At 36.9% G+C, this 17868-nt stretch overlaps 1 protein-coding gene across 1 annotated transcript; it reads right to left on the bottom strand.

The window, feature by feature from the left end:
• Positions 1–12862: 12862 nt before the first annotated feature.
• On the bottom strand, positions 12863–15923 carry LOC144444135 (uncharacterized). Its single transcript, XM_078133535.1, has 4 exons — positions 15825–15923; positions 14998–15210; positions 13496–13588; positions 12863–13134 (listed from the first exon to the last, which is right to left on the bottom strand). Exons 1-4 carry the CDS (start codon positions 15916–15918, stop codon positions 12992–12994), a joined length of 543 nt encoding a protein of 180 aa, XP_077989661.1. The 5' UTR covers positions 15919–15923; the 3' UTR covers positions 12863–12991.
• Positions 15924–17868: the final 1945 nt, after the last annotated feature.

Below are 17868 nucleotides of genomic sequence, written 5' to 3'. Positions count from 1 at the left end.
CTGAAAGTCTATCCAGTTACCTATCCAATCATGTTATCTTTGCAATATACATGAGTACTTGGCTGTGGTCATGTTGCCAGACATATTTCCATACATTTTTTTAATGTTCATTCATATTTTTAGCCATTATTCGCATATTACTCATGGAATCATCATGTCATGAACAAATCTTAAATTAAACACCCCAAGAACATTCCCATTAAACTTCAGGTAAATCTGCCAAGTGGTTTTGGAATTTTTTGACCAAAAATCATATTTCTTGACCCAAAACACACATCTCCAATGCAATCATTTTCATTTGAACAATTTCCCATCTGCATGCCCTGCGTAATGTCCCCACCAAATACCAAGGCAATTGGTCAGGCAGTTTTTGACTTTAAGTTCTATGTGGCTATAGCACTACTGAACCTCAGTTCAGTTGTGCTAAAAATGACATGTTATTTTAGCAAAATATATTGGCATTTGCTTGTTGCTAAGAGTGTGGTCATGGTATTGTTAATTTGTGATGCACCGTGCAACTGTATGAAGCCTGTTTCTTTTCTTACTGAATAGTCCTTGGACAGAGAACATAACTACCTTGTATGTTCAGTGATGAGTTGAAGTGGTTTGATCATTTTTACTGGGTATGATGTGTATATTTAAAAATACCGCCAATGGCGTTGTAGGACAACTGTACAGTTTTAAAAATGTTTATCCATATGCTAGTACATGCTAACAATAGGTGTTCATTTGCTGAATGACTATCCCGTTGCGTATCCAACCATGTTGCTATCTTTACGATATATGCTATCATTTGGCTGTTGCTTTGGGCGTGGTCATGTTGTTAGATATATTTGCATACATTTTTGTATATTTTTGTTCACTTGTGTATGAATTCCTGATATTATCTTTGCAATATACGTGATCATTTGGCTGTTGCTATGGGTGTGGTCTTGTTGCTAGGCATATTTACATACATTTGTTGAATGTTTACTCAATTGTCTGTTGTTATCTGCACAATATATGTGATTATTTGGTTGTTGCTAGTCACATTTACATACATTTTTAAAATGTATATCCATTTGTCTTTCTATTACTGATGTTATCTTTGCAATATACGTGATTATTTGGCTGTTGCTATGGGCGTGGTCTTGTTGCTGGACAAATTTACATACATTTTTTGAATGTTCATTCAATTGTCTATTAATCCCTGTTATCTTTGTGAAATACACGACTGTTTGGCTGTTGCTATGGGCGTGGTCATGGTTGCTAGGGCATTTGCATACATTTTTTTAATGTTTACCCACTTGCCTACCAGATGATGTTATTTGACCAAAATGTACTGCCATTCCGTTGTTGCTAAGGGTGTGGTTATGGTTGCTAGGGCCAATATTATCAAAATGTTTTAATGAAAATCTGCAGAATAACACTTTCAAAAACATCTCACCAAGTTTCAGACTCACTGACCAAGTACTTTTTGAGATATAAGTTTTCGACCAAAAATGAACATTTTTACACCTAATTTGCATATCACTCTTTGAATCATTGTATGCATAATATTTCTTCGTCCATACATCCCTAGATGCATTCCCATTAAATTTCAGCCCAATCTGCTCAGTAGTTTGGAATTATAGATTTTTAACCAAAAAGACACATTTTTAGCCCTAATTTGCATATTACAGATGGAATCATCATGTCATGAACAAATCTTACTTTGCATCCCCTTAAGAATGTTCCCACCAAATTTCGCATCAATCTGCCCAGTAGTTTGAGTTTAAGTTTTTGACCAAAAATCACATTTTTTGATCCAAATCACAGACCTGTGATGGGATCATTTTGATTTGAACAATTTCCCAACAAGACATCCAAGGTAATGTCCCCACCAAATATCATGGCAATCAGTTCAGCAGTTTTTTTACTTTAAGTTGTTTACACACACACACACACACACACACACACACACACACACACACACACACACAAACACAGACAGATGCCGGGTGATCCCTATAGCACTACTGAACCTCAGTTCAGTTGTGCTAAAAATTACCAAGAATTTGAATTTGCTTGCATAGTTCCGTGTGGCAATTTATGTGTGCACATACAGTGCCTGTGTGTCTCTAGGAGTTTGGAATTGTTAATATTTGTAATGAACAGTGTGTGATGCCTCTTTCTTATCTATCTAGATAGTTCTTGGACATTGAACATAAATAATAACACATGCCAGCAAGCAAAATATCACAATTTAAAGCCTGCAACAAGTCATTGAGAATGACATAGTCCCCGCTATGATCGGGTTTTAAGGAACTGGCAGTTTATGTTGTCATTTTCTTGATATCACTACTCTGATCCCACAACAACACCTGTGAACCTACATCAAACAGACTTAGATATGTTGTGTCTGCTCATTGGACATGGAACATGCCTACTCATGTTGTGTCTCCTCGATGAACATGGGACATGCCTACTCTTCAAGATGACGTGATAGAATAAACCATTCAACAATAAAGCATGGGTCAGGTACGGGAGGGGGGGGGAGACGACCTGTTCAAGCATGTCTGAGTTATGGCTTTGGACATGAAAACTGTGCCAACAGAATCGCTGCCAGTCAGCCATATCGGATTGTAACATGACAAAAATGGATATGAACACTGTGCTAATACCAATTTTGAATGACATCTGTTCAAGCATGGCTTTGGCCATAGAAAATTTGCAAACAAAATGGCTGCCAGGCAGCCATATTGCATCGTATCACGACGAAAATGGATATGCACATGTATGTCATAGAACACTGTCTTAATACCAACTTTGAATGAGATCTGTTCAAGCATGTCTGAGTTATGGCTTTGGACATGGAAAATTCACAAACAAAATGGCGGGCAGGCAGCCATATTGGATCGTATCATGAAGAAAATGGAAATGCACATGTATGTCATAGAACACTGTCCTAATACCAACTTTGAATGAGATCTGTTCAAGCATGTCTGAGTTACGGCTTTGGACAGGGAAAATTCTCAAATAAAATGTCTGCTAGGCGGCCATATTGGATCGTATCATGAAACAAATTGACATGCATATGTATGCCATTGTATGTTGCCCCTGTACCAAGTTTGAAAAAAAAAATGGTCCAGGCATCTCAAAGAAACGACTCAGATGGAGGGACGGACGGAACCCAATCCATAACTCCCCGTCCAGGATTACGTCCAGCGGGGACTAAAAAGATTGGTACTCAAAATTTGATGACAAAGCCAAAGGTGATTTTAGCTGGGATTTATTTATCTTACAGTGCTATAATTTGCCTGGATATCTTAGATTGAAGGTAAATGGCCATGCAGTAATCAGTAACATTTTACAGAACATTTTGCTAGATTTGCAAGTTTAGACTATAACTTCTGTAAAATCAACATAAAAATAAATAAATTTGAAGGTTATCAGCAGTTACAGCAAAATTTTGTTACTAATTACATGTACAAGTCACTTCGTCTATTTTCGTGTCTATGTACTTCCAGGTTGACATAAACGTTAAACGTGATACAGTCGGCCCTATAATAACTAAGAAATGACAAAACCGTTCGCAAAATAAAGTTCAGGATTTTAATTTTTCAAACTGAATATCAATATCCACCTCCACATTCAATAACTGGTTTCGTGTATTTAGAAATGTGCCCCAAAACATGAACACGGAACACGGAATCGTGTCAGTGTTACTAGCCAAGTAGCAGTTTTATTGTAGGCTGTAAGTTGTACCGGTTAAAAAAAACGATCATCACATCATGTAGGAAGTACAAAAACATAGAACAAGTTGTTTTCTTGCTGAATAAACTCACTGAAATAACAATACGGTCAAATTGCGTGTTCAATTTTGACAGCCATCATTATGATTGAGCTTCACTTAGTTCCGCTACCTGCAATGGGCATTTTAGTAACCTCTCCAGGGGTGAACAAATCCACTGGTCCGAGGTCCGGGACCAGTGATTTTTTTGGGCGGACCACACAAATTTGACCTTGTCTGGTCCGTCGGACCAGTACCTTAAACTGTAAATAATCATGCTAAAAAGTAGGAACAGCAACAACTGAATGTGAACAAACAAGAAATACGATCACGATGGAGCCAAAACTACAAGCCTTGCATGACCTTTCGATGGGTCATGAAGTATTATCAGGTGACTTCCGACTTCAAACCAGCAATATGCTATAGAAAGGCCTAGGGGGCGTGAACTTTGACAGTTGAATGACTGGTGGGTGCGTCAATACGTCATAGTAGCGGCCGTACATCGTAGTTTATTTCACTGAATCAACAACAATGTGAAATGATAGACAGGAGATAACACTCAACGCACATGTGGCTCATATCATTACTAGTAGGGACATACCGGTTTAGGGACACGAGAATTAGGAAGACAAGAGTAATAATTTCATTGTATAATAATTCAAATGTATCAAACGAAACATTTTATTTGATATCATTCTGTCAGCATTGACTGTATTATTGTTTTTATTCATAAAGGAGCTTCAAATGATTTGTAGTAGAACCCCTTTTATGAAATGAAGTCATCCAAATGACGCACAATTAACTTCATGTTATCCCACAAAAGTCCGGGACAAAAGTTACCAAGTTTGTCCACTGGGCAAGTGAATAACAAAGGTTTCATCATTTTTGCCAACCTCAGTTACTTCCATGATAGCAATCACTGACTGTCATCTTGGTTTTTCCAATGACTTACAAGGGTTGACGATACCATACCAGTCCTCCTGCATTGCTTTCTGCAATATGCTGGTCTCGAACCTCAGATGCAGAGCTCAGATGTGTGCACACTTGTTGCTCACTCCATTTCGGGTGTGTGGGTTGCTTGTTAGACACATAACACAAGTGCACTCCAAATCTGAGCATTTATGCTGCTTATTATCGTTTACTTTGTAATAGATAAAACATTACACGATCAAAAATATACACCACCTGTTTCATTTTCTCCTTGCATGTAATTTAGGTCTAAGTAAAAATAATGTGCTAAGACCAACCCTAGACAGAAATGGTATGCGCCAAGGCATTTCCCATGATATCTTATCTGTTACTATCTGTAAACATAGGACGTCAGTGTCCACACTACGTATAGTACCTCTCAAATAAACGACCATTTCCCAAATAGATTTGCTGTGTAATGTGTGGCTATCCATCTCGTAAATAATTTAGACCCATCTGAAACGTGAAGGGCTGTAAAGTTTTAAATGGACAACACGGACAATGGTCAATCTTTTGAGCTATGGAAAACAACTGACCAGCATGACACCAAATGATTCTAGGGTTACACTTACAGATAGTCAACGAAGTATCTATTTTAGCACTGTGATATGATATTTGCCAAAGCCTCGATAACTGGCGAATTTGATTTTATCTCCACACCGTCACACGGACTCCCTCTAGTCAGGCAATCGCTGTGTTCCTAGGTCTTTTTCCAAAGCCTCGACAACTGGTAAATTTGATTTTATCTTGACACAGTCACACCATGGACACAAGGACTCCTAGTCAGGCAATGTATGTGTTCGTAGTTTTTTTTTCGTGAGATTTTATAGGATCAACTTTGAAGGGGTTAGTTTCTTTGTACAATTGTGATGATTTGCTTGCAATATCTGGGTTTTCCAGACAAGTTTGACAAAACGTAGTACAACTTTTGTCGTCATACTGCAATCATGACCAAGTAAAACTGTTTTTCAATGTTCTTGTCGCATATTTCTGTCAAATTTCTAATCCTTCGTGAAATCCAAGTGAAGTCGCCGTTCAGTATTTTTCGTTTCGTCGATGCGTCAAAAATAACCGTTACAAATATAATAGAATTGTCAATTGACTGAAACCAAGCATGTCAACTTTATATTTATCATTATAAATTGGGTATTGTTCAACTATAAGTGGTGTACGTCTAAATATATAGATTCATAGGCAAGATTTAATGTTTCACGTTAGCGGGACCAAGGACCACGGACCACTAATTCTTTCAGCAGGACCACTGGATTTTTTAAGGCACTGGTCCGGGGACCACCAGTTCACAAAATGATTTGTTCACCCCTGCTCTCACTTGATCATGCGGTGCATATACTGGAATGAACCATTCTGTAGGAGGGGTGGAGAATTTGATTTGAAATTTACAACCCTTTTTCGAAGAATTATTTGTCATTTGCCGCACAATGCGTAGAATTAAGACTATAGCACATATTACATTGCTTGTTTGACGTCAATAGTGTCTTTTGAAAAGTTGCACTTTGCCTAAAGTCTCGCGGACTGATTTCCAATATGGCGTCGGTCATAATGCTCATTAACATATTCATTTTTTTTCAAATTACAAAAAAAAAATCATAAAAAATAGAAGAAAAGACGTGCTGACTTGAAATTAACAAATCTAAGTAAGCTACCCTCTGTGCATCAACACACCAGATATCAAAGCAATCTGACTTGAAGTATATGAGGAGTTGATAAAAATGTCATTTTTGGAAAAAAAATCATAAAAAATTGAAAATGGCACAGATCAACTTGGCATGAACAAATCCGAATAGCCTCCCCCAAGGGAACATGCACAACAAATATCGAAGTATTCTGGCTGTTACTTTCAGAGAAGATAGTGAAAATATAAAAGTTTGACGGACACCTATGATTCACCTATACACTCTAGACTCTATAAAACCTATACCTAAAGCTACACTTTCAGCTTTCGCTGACAGCGGAGCTAAAAAAAACTCTGACTGCAACACTGCAAACAAACTCTGCTTGCTGGAGAAGTTTGTTATAATTATTTTAGTGTGCTGTGGTGTATGATTCTTGTTCAGTGTCGTATAAAACACATGTTGACTGACATTATTTGGGTGATAGCGCAAGTTTGTTTCCCCTCGGGACTAGCCAGTCACACCAGAACAGTTTCATTTCCAATCAGGTTTTGCCTTCGGGGAAACCAAAACAGTCTCGTTTCTGAGACTGTTTTTGTGTGACTCGCTAGTCCCTCGGCAACAAACATATGCTATTACCCTCATTGTCAGTCAACGTGTGTACAATATACCACTCTCCCTGCCATTTTTTTGACAAAGGAAAGAGCAGCTATGTGGACAGCATATGAACAGTCAGTAACAACTAATTGCTCAGTTAATTCTGGGCTAACGGCTGTATATTTTTAAAAAAAACTGGGTTATATTTGCTGATGTTGCCCAAGTCCCTAAAAATTGGAACTAGCTACAAAATTAAATTCTCACCCCAAGGCAAACAAGAAAAAAAAATGTTTGCTGACTGAAACAGGCACTATTGCCTCCAGATGGAATTGACAAGTGTTGATTTATTCACAAAGTGTAGCCGAAAATAGAAACAGACTACACTCAAAAAGTTTTTTTTGTGTGGAAGTTAAAAAAAACCCCTAATGTAATTTCCAAGCCTAAACAAACTATTTATTCTTCAAAGTAGAAAATGAGTGGAAATTTGTAAGGGCTTGTTTCCAAAATTTACCAGATGTTTAGGGAATGCCGACAATTAAATCACGCATCCATGAACACAATTATCACCGCGACTTTTGGCGACCCGTACTGAAAAAATTTACCGAGAAAAAATACTAACTAGTAATCGAGGATCGTTTTGGCTCGCAGTGTCATTGTTGTAAACCTCTTACTGAGTATCTTAGATTCTTACCAATCTGCTGTGATGTGGCCGGGTTTGTCCTAGTTTCACAGCCGGTGTCGGAACGTAACCAGGAGTAGTCGTCGTCCACCTCAAGTCGCTCGTCGGCAGACAACTTCCAAGACGGCTTCTGGTATCTGCAGGTATCAGTCTCAAGTTATCTCCAAAGACGGATAAGTATCTTCGGAGTCTTAAGCTTCGAATGTCCCAGGATTAGTCTTCGGATGTCTCAAGACTTGTTCCAAAGACGCTACCATACTTGTTGGGCTGTTTTCCGACGGCGACTACTATACTGCAGTGTGACATGTTGTTCCCACTTTCATCGCTGATGGCGCTGCATGTTAGAGCCCAATTTCACTACAAAAAAATACATTATAATTATATTATCTATTAACATTAGCCGTCAACTATGCTATCACTTGGCAAGAACAAGTTGACTGCCCGTTTCAAAAGGAGACTAGCTGCATTCTGCCTTCACTAGTGTAGTAATACCATTGTTACAGTCACATGGACATGTGTATTTCTATTTGGAAACGCAACGTCGTCACACTGCATGCCGACATCACATTTACACTCGATCATAACACCCTTTAAAATCTTGCAAATTTCTACAAAACATTTCTTCAAATACTTTTGAGTATATAAAGTCAAAAATGGTTGTCAATGAAGTTGCATTGGTAAAAACTGGCGAAAAATACGGATTTTAAGAATGGCTGGCTACGTGAACACTTACCAACGACTCAAATTGGGCGCCTGCCTCGTTCTGAGATATATGAACCTTGACCTTGACGATGCATCATCGCCGATCTATTTATAGACATATACCCGCCGGGAAGCTTTTGCTAAGGCCATGTCCATAGAAGTTGACTATAATCATGGATTCATAGGTTTTCAGGGTTTGGGGGCCACATTTTATTTTAAGACTATTATCGTGAAGATAAAAATTGCCAACATGTATTTTTTTCATATATGGTACTTTTTTCATTCATTTATTTTCTGCATCCCTTTTATATCAGGGGCTCACTAAAAACATTAGGAGCAGCATTTACATAGAAGTCAAATACATACAAAATATACTATAATGAACATAACCATATATGTTTGATAAAATTAACATTCATTTCACACGAAACCCATATGCCCCTGCATGCACTAGTCCGGTAATTGTGTTCTGTTGCAAACCTTGTTTATAAATTATATCTCGCGGTGAGTGGAGTTGCGCGTGCGCGATCAAAGCAACAAGTGTTATTTTACCCTGTCATATACAATTGACTAAAACATATCAATATTATCGATATTATCGACATTTTATTGTATTCTGATAGAAACATTCTGATACATGTCTCGGGAAACAAGTGCCTGTGCCCTAACCCCATGAGTCTCGGAGGGAAATTGTGTTGGCCCGAAACATTTCTAAACTCGAACCATGCTCCACCGTCCATAGCTGTTCTGTGACAAATGACGACATATTACATGGCACTCGCACACTTTGCTGGTCATCAGGCTGGGTAATTAACTTAAGTTAAGGTGACACACTTGTGTATTACCGTGCATACTACGGGGCACTGACCACAGGGGACCCAGGAACCGTGTGACAAACAAAACAAAACAAACAAAACAAACAAACAAACAAATAAATAAACTATCAAATAAATGACAAATGAACAAGCAAACGAACGACAAGTATAGGGACAAATAAAATAATTAAATAAACCAGCAAATAAACAGATACTCATGGGGTATACTAGATGGTTTTTTTCTATACCCATCACTATAATTTTTTTTATGATTATTGCGATCACACTGGGTAACTTATGGTGACAATTGTGTCTTACCAAAGACATACTACGGGCCATTCACACACTTGGAGTAATTAGTACAATTATAAGTTTCTGTGGCTGCTTAGGCTTGATTTCGGTTGGTTATATGGAGCCATAACCCATTCTTTCTTAGGGGTGTGACCTATTACGCTCAGCACTCAATTTGCATGCAACAAAATTTTGAAAAAGATCCGTTTGAGCCAATCACGCTGTAGTATAAGCCAGATAGACAACTCGTTCGGTAGGGTTATGTGCCAAAAACCCGGGGGCTACGCCCCCTCGTTTATTAATGGCTCATAACCCTACCGAACTTGTTGACTATCTATTACATTCCATACACGAGGTTCATTTTCAGTGCTTCTTTTCTTTGTTATACAATAAACAGCTATAGACTAATTAAAGTAATGTTTGTGTATTGTGTATTTCTATAATTTTAGAAAATGCTATTTTCAGTAAATCTTGGTGTCAATTTTACCTGAAATGTTTATGAACACCCCCCCCCCCCCCAATAAAACAAATCACATGGGGTGTTAAAATATCTAAGAATAATTTTAGGCTTTCTTGCACCTAGAAAGTCTGAAACACTAGTGTGGGTGTTGAACTTTTGTGTCAAAAACAGCATGATCTTCATAATTACATCCGAAATTGACATTAGTTTGATTTGATGTATTTTATTTCATCGAAATAGATTGTTCCAAAATATCCAACTTCAGAGACATTGCCTCTCTGCATCATCCATTAAATTACCATTTCAGCATTCTTGAGGAAACAAAAATTTGTGCTATAGTCTTAGACTGTCGGTCGTAGCTGCAGAGACAGAACTTTGATAGTCCCACTTTATTGGTATTTTCTTTTTTTGTTCATGGATATTTCAATACATGTCTCTGTTGAAATGTTTTCTTGCTTACAGTGTTTTTCCCAGAGTTCAATAGAGATATCTGACCTAATATAGAAGTCATGTATTGCTTTGGTGACATTGCTTTTTACACTTCTCTTTCTTGCTTTCAAGACTATCGTCATGATGATGCTGTCAGCAAACTCTGATATATGATACCCAGCTGCAAAATTGCATGTCTCCTTACAGAGTATTTCTTACTAAATGTGTGTTTTTGGTTAGTGCAATAAGGAATGCTTTACCAGTACACCTGGTAAGTTGATTTTAAAGTTTTGCATCGACACTTATAAGTCTTCGGTTTTCCTCTAAAGATGGTAAACCTAAATTTGCCATTACTATTTTCTTTCTTGGAGAGACACTTGAGAGAAGTCCATGAATGACAGATGCATATTTTGTTGAAGACTTGGGTAAGTATTTTCTTGCTCTAGAAACAGCTTTTCTCTTGGCACTGATGTTCTATTGCTGTCTTCTCCCTATTATCTATGTTGTTACCAGCTTCTTAATTTGTTGCCTCTTCAGCTTTTTTTGTTCAGCTTCTTTTTCTCCAATTCTTCGTTGTTAGTACAACTGAACTGAGGTTCAGCAGTGCTATAGGCATCGCCCGGCGTGTGTGCATATGTGTGTGTGTAAACGACTTAAAAGTCAAAAACCGCCAGACCTATTGACTTGATATTTGGTGGGGACGTTACTTATGGTGTTCTAATGCAAAATTGTTCAAATGGAAATGATCGCTTCCTAGATGTGCGTTTTGGGTAAAAAAAAATTTGATTTTTGGTCAAAAGACTTAAACTCCAAAACGACTGGGCAGATTGGTCTGAAATTTGGTGGGCCGTTCTTTAAGGGATGTAAAGTAAGATTTGTTCATGCCATGATAATGCCATAAGAAATATGCAAATTAGGGCTAAAAATGTGTCTTTTGGGTAAAAAATCTATAATTCCAAAACCACTGAGAAGATTGGGCTGAAATTTAATGGGAATGCATCTAGGGATGTATGGACAAAGAAATATTAAGCATACAATGATTCCATGAGTGATATGTGAATTAGGTGTAAAAATGTTCATTTTTGGTCAAAAACTTACATCTCAAAAATTAATTAGTCAATGAGTCTGAAACTTGGTGAGATGTTTCTGAAAGTGTTAAAATATTTTGAACAATGTAGTCCTGATGAAGTGGCTCATGGCTTTATAACAAACTGCTTCAAAGTGGCCTATGGTTTGGTCACAGACACTAGAGCCACAAAGAATCCTTTATACCTGCAACAACGTAAACAAAATTTGTTCACATGTCAATAAAACTAAATTTTATTTCCCATATAATGTCTTGTGGCATTTAGGCCAAAATTTAATAACTGTTTCACATTTATAGGCTACTGGAGGTGAATACATAATTTCCAGCTACTTGTTTCTTTCTGCACAAAGTTTCATAAAACTTAAAATAACAAAATAAAAATACCAATAACAATTGGAACTACTTCTTTCATACACCATCATTTCCAAATGAATCTGTTACTGTGACTTTGCAGCAATAACTGACAATAATCGAGCTTCTCTGTTGAAATGATTTTTTGGCGGGAAACTCTAAGTCCGTTGTTTAATATTGTAACTGTCATGTTGTAACATCGATGTTTTGATCAGAGGAGGCTGGACGGGTCTCACATGACACCCTTGTGACCGTTCACACTAGAACATACAGGCTGATGACCTAGGTGAGTACCTCATGCTTTTATAAAAAGAAATTGTACAATTCTAATCAATTTGGTTTATGACTGTAATTTCAAAAAAGTTTGAGTTATGAGGCAACTGCATGGCAGGTCTTTGGTTACTGCAACACTTACCCATTATTACACTGGTGGTTTAAATTATTGGATCATAGGACAGATACAATTACGTACACAATTTGGGCAGACTTTTTGGCCCTTTCTGTCATTATTCATTTATCAACTGATAGGTCATTCATATTAAACAGTCATAATTAATTCCAGTAACTTCAACTAATTAATACCAGGTCAAACATCACAGGATGTACAGTATGTCACAAATCAGTGTCAAAAAAACAGACCACTACTAGGGATTGACAAGGTAATATTTATTCTGGTGTTCAACACAGAACCATCAAATTTTTTTTTGTTTTATATCAGCTCATACATAGTGTTATCTGATAAAACCCCAAAAACTTGCAAAGCTTGACAGATCATGAAATTCAGAGCTGCAAAAAAAGTGAATGTCAAATGTTGCACATTACTGTGGAATGACTCACAAGTGAACAGTTGCTATAATACTTAAAGATCAAAGATGCAACAAGGTTTCCCTAAACAATTTGTCATGCAGAGAGGAATTTACAAGGAATTTGTTACTGATTGCATGGACAGCTGGAGACTTCAAATCAGCTTGAGCAAGTTTGAAAGGTAACACACTGATGAAGACCTTGGCTGTAGGTATATTTACATGAAGTTCCATGTTTGAAGATTGGATGAAAAAACTAAAATAAATATATATGATATCTAACATTTCACCCCACGATAATATACTGACAAAGCAGTGAATTACTTCTGAATCAGCTCTGAATTAATTTTGAATAAACAAGAACTAAGAACAAACTGAAGTCATGGTGGTAGAAACAGAAGGAGGTACTACCCTTTGTCAGTCACTTTACTTTTCACATTGGTAGTTTTTATTTTTTTGTAAATAATCTCTTCTTCTTTTTTGTTCATTGTGTATTTTGTTTTTGATTCTTGTCCAATTTCCAGTGATGTGTGGATTTTGACTCAGGAACTTGGAGCAAAGTTTTTTCCCTAGGATGGAACAGAAAACAGATTAAAATGAATTAACACTGACACAGTTTTGATCACAAATAGAAACGTAAAATCCCCCCCCCCCCGATTTTAATTCCCGTAAATACACTAATACTTCTGATAGCCAATATCCAGTGTAGCAAAAACAAACCTACGTAGTATCTTCCCTATATTTCTTGATGTGACGTCACAGACCCTCTATCTTATTTCAGTTAATTCTATGTAGCCTCATATTCTATTTAGCACATCACTGAGCCAGCTCACAGTATCACAGTACAATTCTTTGCATTTATTTGTAACACCCACACTCACTTCTGATGGCTACAAAATATGGTACACTACTTTTCATCAACTGATTTACCTGGGGGTGGAAGGTCCTGTGTGAGGTGTGTTGCAAAGAATTCAAACACAGCAGTTTCATCTTCCTTTCTCCAAAAAACTCGATGGCAAATTTCTAGGAGGGGAAAAAAACATTTAATTATGTACTTGTCATTTTTATGCAAAAGAAGATACTAGAAGGCTGATATCAAGGGAAGATACGCTGTTTTTTCTCTATGCAACTATAATATAAACAACCAGAAATGAACTGAATGTGTTCCAGTGTTGAAGAGTGGATATAATTTTTAGTGCTGTGTATTGGCCCATGTATAAAAAAATTGCAACAGGCATTTTTTATAGCTGAAGTTATTACAGCAAAACTAAATTCAAACTCGAGCATCTCTTGATGCACTAACAAATTGTTTATTATCTGTCAGCAAACTTAAACAATAAACAAACATAATTTACATATTGTGTAAATTAAATGTAAATCATTACCAACAGGTATTATGAACAGGTGTAGGTCACCAAGTTTCATGCAGCGTAATATACCAAATATGAATTCACATACTAGACAGAAGATGGAGAAGTCTAAGTACTAAGTATTTCAGTGTATATTCAATTATGGGATTGTAAACTGAGTTAAAATCACATTTTGGTGAAAAAAAATTTGGAAAGATTTATACACTGCTAAATTTATAAAAACAAATAAAACGTGTGATTGCTATGAAATTTGGTTAATATATGTTAGCTTCTTGTGCAAAATTTCAAGTTGACAACAACATGTTTACTTCACTACGATGTTGTAAATATGAACAAATAAAGAAAAAGTACTGACTTGCATAAATACATTTTTTTTTGTTTATTGAAATCCCATAGTGGACAATGACTGACATTTGATCTACACTTTTTATTGCAATGGATTCAATTTCAAATAAAGGAGCATAAACAAATTGAGGAAATCTTGGTAAGTATAGCTATGAAGTTACAGAATAGACATGACATTCAAGTACTGGAAACAACAGTTGATGTGAGCCTTGCTCATGCATAAGTACAAATTTGTAAATCACTTCTGAATCAATGTTTGCATTATTATCTATTGGATACCTAGTGTTGCTTGCTGAATGATGTACTACCAAACTAACTCTTTCATCCCACTGCCTGTACCCATGTTTTTATCTCAATATCACCATAGTCCTGGATTGACGGACGCACATATATACCGGTACATACATACATACCGTACATATGATACAATACATACATATGACACACACACACACACACACATACTCATACATACATACATACATACATACATACATACATACATATGATACATACATACACACACACACATACATACATACATACATACATACATACATACATACATACAAACAAACATACATACATACATACATACATACATACATACATACATACCCGGTATATACCTACAGCCAAGGACTTCATCAGACTTCACATAAATATACCTACAGCCAAGGGAGGTATGTAGAGAAAGGGTTGAAAACTGGAATTCACCTGTTTGATCACTATTATTTTCTGGACTGGGAAGTTGTAGATGTTCTTGTTGGTGGCAGTCTTCATTTTCAGTTTGTTGAATCATGTTCTCTTGCTGATTTGTCTTGCAAGATGGGTGTTTCCCAGACAGACTAGTCTCACTGCTTTTAACTGTATTTGGTTGACTGACCACATATGGTTGGCAACTGGAAGGAGTTACAGGTACAGTTCTTTCTGTAAAACAAATATGTCAATAAATGTTGATAAGTTTAATGATTTTGAGAAATATTTAACTCAAATATGTTCAGAACAGTCAATTTAATTATTTGCTGCAGTGTTGAATTTGAAAAAAAATTCTGTGGTTAATCACACTGACATCATTTTATGGTACATGTAGAGTGAGATGGCATGTGCCCATTTGTCTCTGCTAAAGCCTTGAGTATGTTTCATACCAGATTTGCTTCTGAGAGGCACATATTATACAAACTAACTGCTGTCTGTTACTGTACTGAATCAAAATGGAACATAGAGATCTAGCAGTCACAGTCTGCATACAAGTTTTATATTTGAATACAAAACTCTCAACCCTAAACAGGAAACAATTAGGCTATTGAATTAATACCAAGGGTATTCAGATTACACCCAAAACTCAGTATGGATAATGTTTGACAAGACGTTAAGTTGAATATGAACAAATTATATACTAAAGCTCTGGAATGCCTAACAATTGAAGGTGCCAAATGAAACATGAAGCTGTGTACATGACTTGCAAGACATGGAAAAATAGACTCATATCACTGATGTTAATTTATGGGAGTGGAGGGTGCTAGATTTGGTATGCACTATACCTTGTAAGCCTGGAGAGCTCAGTACAGTACTGCCTTTTGGATGTTTTCCAGTATCAAGATTATCAAAGAAACTCCCCACATGGCATATCTCCATTAAACTGGGTGGGCACTGATAAATGTTTTTATTGATAGCCTGTGTATGACCCATATCTTGTAGCATAGCCTTTCTCGCCGAACTTGTAGCATCCAGTAGAGAATAGTACGTAGCTGCCCTGTGGCGCATCTTTGTTGCTGTAACCAAGCCTGGTTGACTTAAACATGCATTCCTTGCTACTTCATTAACACAGTCCCACCCTCTGCAGTGATCATATGATCCTATCATGTATGGGAATAAGTAGGGGTTCTGTTCAGAGATGCCGATGACCTCTCTTGCCTGAATTAACTTGTCAGTTGCCAGTTTTAGATCTTTTGGGATGAGTAGAGGTACACAGCCTCTTCCTTTGCCTGATTGGTAGGCCAGATCAAACTTGCTGATTAGGTGTCTTTCAGCTGGATCTGTTATATGTTGTACTGCTTGCTTATCTACACATACTTTGTTTTGGGAGTCTTCGTATTCTCGTAATAGTAGGCGTGCTGGTTCTCCTCCACGGCGTGCATTGAATAGAGTTAATCTACTAACAATAAGGGATCGCAGTCTGTTGAAATCAGCAGCTGCTGTATCACACTGTACAATTTTATCAATTTCATTCATTGTGTAGCTACGTAACTTCTCAAGATCGCTCTCAAGCGGAAGCTGTTCTGGTCTCCATAGTTTTCGGTCTCTGTTCTCAATCACAGTTTTCTGGGATTCTCTGAACAAAAATTCCCACTGTGAAGCTAATACTGTAACAAAGAGATCAACTTCATGAGCTTTCTCCGCTCCACGTTCTTCATCATCTATGATGTATTTTGCTTTCATGCGTGTAGCTGCACTTTTAAGGCAATAACCAAGTCTCAATTTTAGTGATGCCTTTGTAGATCCATCTTTATGTTTGCTACAGTTCTTGATTGCTTCTTCCAAGAAGGGAAAGTTTTGTCTTTTTAACATGTCTTCCCCACTCATTGCTGGATTAGATGATGCTTTTTTAAAGTGAAATAGCAGATTAGCAAGACATCTCATTGAACACATCACAGATGATTGCCTCTCGGGACTCTTTTGCCACATTTTACTTCCTGTGTATACTATCATTTCATCAGTTTTACATAGCATTCCAACATCATCATTTGCAAAGTGATCAAGTATTTGAGCTTTATATTCTGATGCATAAACTGTTTTTTCTGGACACTTTAGGAGACTGGCATGATAAGAAGGGCATTCAAGTGTTGTAGGCTCTGCTGCTGCACAATGTGCCTTGTGCTTCCATATGACATGACTCTGGAAAAAACCTTTGCAATAACCACAGACAGACAATTTCAAGGCTTTTCCCTGATTGCGTTCTTTCATGAGTTCCAAGTTACTCAAATCAGTTGATTTTTGGATCAAACTCTGGTTATGGTGAAAGATGCCACTTTTTTTCATTCCATCAAGTTGAACATCCCTCTCTGCTTTTGGCAGTGACATTGCTTTTTGCACAGCCTTATCTTCTTTGTGTACAGTTCTTATGTGGCGAGAGAGCTTTGATTGGAGTTTACCACAATAGATACATGGTCGGTATGGTTTTACATAAGCTGCCCTCTTCTTAGTTGAAATAGTTTTGTGCTTCTTTGTTGAACTAGTTGATGAAACTAACGGAACTTGTTTCACTTCTGCTACTGTTGGGACCTAGAAGAGAGCATTAAAGAATGTTTTATGGCCCATCAAGAAAAAAATAGACTGATGTTCATCTTGATTAGTCACTATAATGGCTATATACAACAATAATTACTACATACAGCATACTGAACACAGTGATCTGAAATCAATATAAAGTGCCATCCAATATGAAGTGATCTGAAATTAATATAAAGTGCCATCTAATATGAAGTGATCTGAAATCAATATAAAGTCCCATCTAATATGAAGTGATCTGAAATCAATATAAAGTGCCATCTAATATGAACAAAACTGAACCCCTGTTTTGAATTT

This window comes from Glandiceps talaboti, chromosome 13, assembly GCF_964340395.1.
Source record: "Glandiceps talaboti chromosome 13, keGlaTala1.1, whole genome shotgun sequence".
In the NCBI taxonomy this organism is placed as follows: domain Eukaryota; kingdom Metazoa; phylum Hemichordata; class Enteropneusta; family Spengelidae; genus Glandiceps; species Glandiceps talaboti.
The sequence above is the reverse complement of the archived record's forward strand: the minus strand, read 5'-3'. Positions and strand labels throughout refer to the sequence as shown.

Excerpts from the sequence above, each read along its gene's own strand:
- LOC144444135 (XM_078133535.1), bottom strand. The coding sequence starts at position 15,918 with ATGGAGATATGCCATGTGGGGAGTTTCTTTGATAATCTTGATACTGGA. Across the intron at positions 15,211-15,824 it reads GAGCTCTCCAGGCTTACAAG|AAAGAACTGTACCTGTAACT; the intron begins GTATAGTGCATA and ends TTTGTTTTACAG. Across the intron at positions 13,135-13,495 it reads ACAGGACCTTCCACCCCCAG|GGAAAAAACTTTGCTCCAAG; the intron begins GTAAATCAGTTG and ends GTTCCATCCTAG.